Source organism: Suillus paluster (assembly GCF_016628075.1).
Source record: "Suillus paluster strain FC165 chromosome Unknown EDB91scaffold_594, whole genome shotgun sequence".
Lineage (NCBI taxonomy): Eukaryota > Fungi > Basidiomycota > Agaricomycetes > Boletales > Suillaceae > Suillus > Suillus paluster.
In genome coordinates, this window is record NW_024538154.1 from 6121 (window position 1) to 12557 (window position 6437).

General features: G+C 48.3%; 2 protein-coding genes across 2 annotated transcripts; one reads left to right on the top strand and one right to left on the bottom strand.

Moving 5' to 3' along the window:
• The first annotated feature begins 1281 nt into the window (after nucleotides 1-1281).
• Nucleotides 1282-2289, top strand: EDB91DRAFT_681666 (uncharacterized protein). Its single transcript, XM_041328081.1, has 3 exons — nucleotides 1282-1490; nucleotides 1550-1741; nucleotides 1803-2289. The coding sequence occupies exons 1-3, from the start codon at nucleotides 1388-1390 to the stop codon at nucleotides 2150-2152; spliced, it is 645 nt and encodes a 214-aa protein (XP_041168366.1). The 5' UTR covers nucleotides 1282-1387; the 3' UTR covers nucleotides 2153-2289.
• Nucleotides 2290-3487: 1198 nt separating this feature from the next.
• EDB91DRAFT_1187388 (uncharacterized protein) lies at nucleotides 3488-5599 on the bottom strand (the record flags this gene model as incomplete). The annotated part of the gene is made up of 4 exons (XM_041320499.1): nucleotides 3488-5063; nucleotides 5127-5145; nucleotides 5171-5340; nucleotides 5518-5599. Coding segments are annotated over 3 exons (1482 nt in total), but the record flags the coding sequence as incomplete, so codon positions are not given.
• Nucleotides 5600-6437: the final 838 nt, after the last annotated feature.

Below are 6437 nucleotides of genomic sequence, written 5' to 3' on the forward strand. Positions count from 1 at the left end.
ACTGTATCATGCTTGACTATGAACTGGATGCGTAGCATTCATAGTATTTTGTTCTGGGTGATCGGCATTGGGTTGGGTAGCAGAGACTTCGCGATTCACTCGAGATCAGCAAGGTACGTTCCCTACTCATGAACAGGAAACTCAACTCCCGCTTTTGTGCACCTCATTAGCACAGCAGGAATAAGTTGAGATTCAAATTTTTCTGCCCTATAATCATTCACACACACCCTGATACACCCATGCAAACTTCTTCCCTCCTTCCCAGAATCCAGATGACCCATATGTGATGTCCGAGGTCAGACGGGCGAGATATTTTCCACTGATACACGCAGTCGATGTTCCGCCCGCTCATGTCGTTTTTGTGTAGCGTGCATGACGTCGAGGTGTTTCGAACGAGACCACCCGCTGGGGATACAACTTTTGTCACGAAGTTGATTTCAGGGGAACTGGATCATGTTGCATGCATGGGTGTGCGGCGCTTATTATGCATTGCTGCCTCTGTAAACAGATTCGTTTGGATATCTAGATGGTCTTGACCTTACACGCACAGCAATGTTCCAACAGCAAGATCCAGACCTGCCCAACATCGACTGGCCTAAATTGCTCGGCGCCCTTCTCGCCTCGTTAAGTTCTGCTCTGACAGAAGTCAATAACTGGAGTGGGTTATTTTCTTACGTTGTTAATAAGCTTGATAACACGCTCTTCAGCACTCAGACATACATTTATCCCGGCAGGAGTTTTCATATGTCTCTCTGCAAACCCTTATTTCCTTATGACGCCATTGCAGTTCACGGGAGAACAGCACGTACATATTTGAGTCAAGCCTTGGATCTCTTGGCCATTCAAGGTCTTGGGTAGGTTTATCCTGTTTAAAGAGAGGAGGCGTAGTAAAAGGTACATCCTCAATCAACTAGCTTCAGGCGTCGCATCACTTGACTAAACGCGCCGCAACAGATTCATTTGGGTACCGATACTAGTCCTATCACATGGCTGTATGCCACGAGACTCTGAATTTGCGAGATTCCGGTCATATGGGGCCACTGAAGATCCCCTGTATAGACTTGAAGCGGGATTGACGGTTGAGGACAGAGTTGGAGTGGGATTGAAGCTTGGGGTTGTTGTCTGGTGGCTATCGTAGTTTGGAGCTTTCTGGTAAGTGACTGGCAGGCGCTTCATCCAACTATGAGTTCTCCACGTTTTGTGTATCACGTTGATGCTTACACATCTACACGATGCTGAAGCGTGTTTCCTTGCTCGCCGTCAGAACATTCAAACGTTCCACGCTAATTATTGGATCATGCTGCACAGTGCGTGCGCGGTGTCTATCATGCATTGCTGTGTATTTAAACAGGCCTGTCTGGATTCTTGACCTTGAACACACATAGCCATGTCCCAGCAACATTTAGTCCTGACCAAAATCGACTGGTCAAAATCGTGGGACGCTGTTCTCGCCTCTTTATGTTATGCCCTGACAGAAGTCAACAACTGGAGTACGTTATTCGCACCTTGCTCACGACATCATTGATAAGCCTGATAACACGCTCTACAGCAATCAGACATCCTTATGTCGTAGTTGGAGCGTTAATATGCACCCTTGTGAATCCTTATATCCTTGTGACACCATTGCGGTTCATGGGGAGAACAGCGGGTCACATATTTGAGTTCATTGGCTGGTCCTTCAAGGTCTTGGGCAGGTTCATCCTGTATATTTTTGGTTTCCGGAGAGAGGGCGTAGCAGAAGGTATGTCTTTGATTAATTAGTAGCAGGTTCTCGTCGTCAGTAACTAAACGCGCCGCGACAGATTCATTGGCATCCCAATACCAATCCTATCATTATGGTGGCCATGTGCCACAGGACTCTCTTTCCGCGGGATTTCAGTCATATGGGGCCGCTGGAGATTACCTGCACAGACTTGAAGCGGCATCTGCGGCTGCTGCAGATGATCACGAGGACACTGAAATCTCGACGTTTGCGGGTTCTGTGCGCTGGTTGTCAGGATTAGGAATTAATTTAATCTTAAGCAGGGCGTGGGGGTGGTGGCATTTGATGGGGGTTTATGTAGTGGTTTACCTGTGTATTGGGCTCATCGCGTTTTGGCTTCTACGTAGGCGCGAGGCACAAGCGCATACATTACCTAGTACATCTACGTGAAAAGTTAAGTTTTGAGACACCTTTTGCTTTATACCACGACTCACAAGCATTCTGCTTTCTCGACTTACTGTACTCGTCGTGCTTTTGTTTTCTACTGTACGCACTCATGGGGGGACTTCATCATGATCCGAATCTCGATGTTTCAAGTTGCCCGGACTATGCATCAGCAATGTTCGCGGATTGAATGCGTGCCGAAGCGTGATGTTGTACCCTGGTCGTGCGTCAGACCACGCAGCAGTGGCCTAGAAAGCGGGTCTAACGTGACAGTCACTTATGATATGGTAAATCTGTTATTGCTCTTGACCTTTCGAATTCTGAGGATGGGCACTTTATTTGGATCTCAGCGTCAGAATAATGTTCAAAGATCGTAACTTTGGGAATATAAAGGTGAGCAGGGCTTAATCACCAAGTCGATGCTGTATCATGACACACGACAACACACAGAATTTGCAGCGTATCGCTACAGTGGGTGCTCCGGCTCCCAGCAATGACGATGACTGGATACGCGATGAAGACTATGATCCTCTTGCGCCAAACCCTATAGGAGTGCCGATAAATACTGGGGAGCATGGAAGCGGCCGCCGGCTATGTTTCTGCTTCTAGGGTGGTTTCGCTGACATGATCCGGGTATTTAGTTTCATCGTTTTCGCTCTTCGACTCGGAATTCGTTGTCTTATGAATACAGATTTGTAGCAGATTTTTATATGGCATACCTTCTCGACATTGTATACATGACGAGCAAGCTGACTACCGTCCTCGCGCCATCTATTGGACATCCTTGATCATTTGTGAGCATATGACTGCCCTTGGTGAGAATCATATCGACTCAGAAGTTCACGGGATCATCAGATACTTCCAACAGATCCGAAGTTGCTCACTAGCGATAGCCGTTTCATATTGTGTGGTAAGAGCTTCTGGATTGAAAAAAGACGAATAACACGATGAACTTTTAGTTGCCCCGACTCACGCGGTTTCACAATGTCCAGAGAACTACCGTGGTCGACCCTTATAGATGTGTATGTTTCGTTTATTTGTTGTATTTACTGTGCCCTCCGACTTGTCTTCCTGTGTAGAACGAACCAGCACGGCGGGTCTTTGCCCCTGGGGAGAATATATCCGAGCGTGCCTGCAAGTTCGTCATATGGGAAGTCCAACATGATTTAGGTTCAGTCACACTCGTGGCAGGCGTCGCGGTGCCAGACGAGAATCCAGTTTATCACGTTCACAATGAGTATTCTGTCAGTGCTATTGTCCCTGCCAATAAGTATACCCTCTACGCGTATGGCTCTCCACCAGCGTACCTTTCTATTCATACGTCAGGTCTAAACGATAACTCTCACATTGCTCACCCTCGTTTAATAACTTCAGCATCAAGCATTTGCGTCGGTGTTCACCGTCCAATCCAAGAACCAACACCTGGGCGAGGAAGTTCTTCTGGGACCAGCGACGCTCGTCCATTGCGAGATGTAGGTAGAACATCTAAGTACACCTCAGCTAGTGACTTATAGGTAATATATCATCTTCGATGTTTAATAGTGCAAAGTAGATTACCTACAATACTCAACAAGTGACGCTATTGACCTTCTATGGAGCCTGACTGGAAGCCCGTAACGTTGGATTAAACACGTGAACTCTGATGCTGCCTGATCAAAGGGAGAACACCAATGTACTCCGATACCTCTTCCCACCTGGCCTGTTGCAGATTTCGGTCTGAACCCCGTTCCTCCCAGAGGTCATATTCATTTCCTTCGATCTTGAACTTTCTCAAGCACGGCAAGACCGCTTCGAGTGCGACCGCGACCAGCAGTGGTCGTTTAATCGGAGAGCCCCCTACTGAAAAGGTGGTGATATTTGTGTTGCAGACTCCACCTCCTGGTTTCTCGGCGGTAATTGGATCTACATTCGTAGCATCAAATACCAAACCAAGCGTCCTGAGATTGGGGCAAGACGATAGTAACGTGACAAGGCCCCGAAAAGTTATCATGGGCGCGTCCTCGTCCCATATAACTTTGTTTCCCAACTCAAGGCGCTCGAGGCATGGCCAGGACTTCACGATTGAACCAAGTCCATCGTCATCAAGCAATGACATACACCATGTTGAAAGATCAACCTCTTTCAGCCCGGAGAAGCGCATGAGGGGAGTGAATGTGTGGACAGTGAATGCCTCCCCGATGTGGGTACTAGCATACAGGGTGATACATTCGAGATCATCGAAAAGTACCCGATCGGTCAGCTTGCGTAGGGTGCGTTCAACGGAAAGGGAAGTTTCTACATCGTGGGGAACGAGTTGCAACTGTCTGCATGGAATAATCCAGCCTTCTGTCATATCTCCATCAAAGGCCTCGAAATCGGATACACTGATGACTAATTTGTCCAGGCAAGAGGTACGAAATTGAGATTTGACGCGAGCGTAAGGTTTCATAATCTGGATGTGCAACTCTTGAAGGCCAACGATACGATATAAATAAGACAAATCCTCGTTGCCGCGCAAGCCAAGCCGTATCTTCCGCAGGAACAGGAGCCCGTGGAGAGTAACCTCAGTGACTTTGGAAGACGTCGGATGTAGTTTGACGAATTCCAGTCTTGGAGAATGTCTGCAGAGACCTGATACCAACGAAGACATGATGTGCGTCCAAAAATCTGCTTGATTGGACGCCAGATGTAGGTAGCTGAGGTTAGGACCCAGAAGGTAACGCATACATGGATGGAGGTTGCGAGGACATCCTCCGCAGCAGAGTGCTCGAAGGTTTGGCAGCAGCAGCGACTGGGAAGAAAAACTCATTATGGCATAGACGAAATCCGCACGTATGCCTCCGAAAATATCTGATCTCACGTCTCCCAGAACTCGCACCCGAGGTGCGTATCGCTCGAAGACCGACCAATCTGCTGCGGTCACAGGTCTCTGTGTGGTCTGACCGTGAAAGTTAGCATCGTAAGTTCTGAGGGTGTGTCCCAAAAAGTGGGTAGGACGTACAAGTTTCAGATTGCTATTCCTCGTCCATAAATCTTGTGGAAGACAAGTGAAAAAGCGGCTGCAAATTCTCCAGCTCGGCCCAGAGCACATCCAACGCTACGTCTTTGAAGGACTTGCAGACACGGGAGAGTACGGCTAGAGAACGTCGTGCGGTTCCTCGATCGGGTTGGGATGGATAGTACGGTGGGTCGCGAAAGTAGCAGTGATCCCAATAATCTTGTAAAACCACCGTTCGTTCCAGAGAAATAGATATCAGAGAAAATTTGTTTTAGAATCTCTGGAATGAGCAGGCATGCATACATGGCGCGGAGTGAAAGATATAGTACGTATAACTGGAGGAGCGAGGCGTAAATCTTCGAAGCACACAAACCCTTTGAGGGAGCGCACGGACCTCCTAGTGCTTTACTTAGAACGAAGCAAGTACTGACTCGGATCTCCACGTGGTGACCATAGCACGTTGCTTGCAGTTGGATGACACTGCAGTATCAATGAACCACTGGCTTACAAAATATCTTCCTTTTTGAGTCGTCGCAGCCATATCATTGAGCTCCGAATTACCGTCGATATCTCGATCACTCATAGCAGGCGTCCTTATTCAGTGGGTGCTCCTTCTCCTCTTGTGCACGCTCGAGTGCCACCTCGTATTACCGAGAATTCTTCTGGGGTGATGCTACTCCGCCTTCCGCCGCCGTTTTTCGCTGGTGAGTAATCTTACACACCTCATAGTGGTATGTATCGGAGCGGTCGCGTATTAGTCTGTCATTAATATGGAAGGCTGGTGAGTTGGTCAGCGTCGTTGTGTATAGTCATACGCAGCTGCACCAGCACTCACTATGCCATATGCCATTTTACGTGCGCCGCAGACGTCCTTATCACAGTCCCACCATCTCCACCCGGTTAGCAGTCCTGTCAGGGCGTTCCTATCTGTGGTTCCCCCCCCTTTCCCTTTTTCACGCTCAAGTGACACTCTCGTAGCACTAAGTAGTTGATGCTACTGCGCCTACCATCAGTGCTAACGAGTGCCGCAGCATGCCACAGATTCATGTTCACACAGAATGCATCCTGGTGGTCGCATGCGCCTATCGTCCTGCTGACGCCGGGTAATTAAGCTGAAAGACGGCCCAACTCGCCAGCGCTAGCCAAAGCACATGCCATATTATGTTTGACGCGATGGACCTCACTCATCTCCACCCACCAACGACAACCTTTAAGGTGCTAATTGCTGTCCTCGTTCACACTGTATGTCCATTCCCGCTCTTAGATCTGACTCCTTGGACAAGGTACACTGCATCAATTTTCCTACAGGACAGT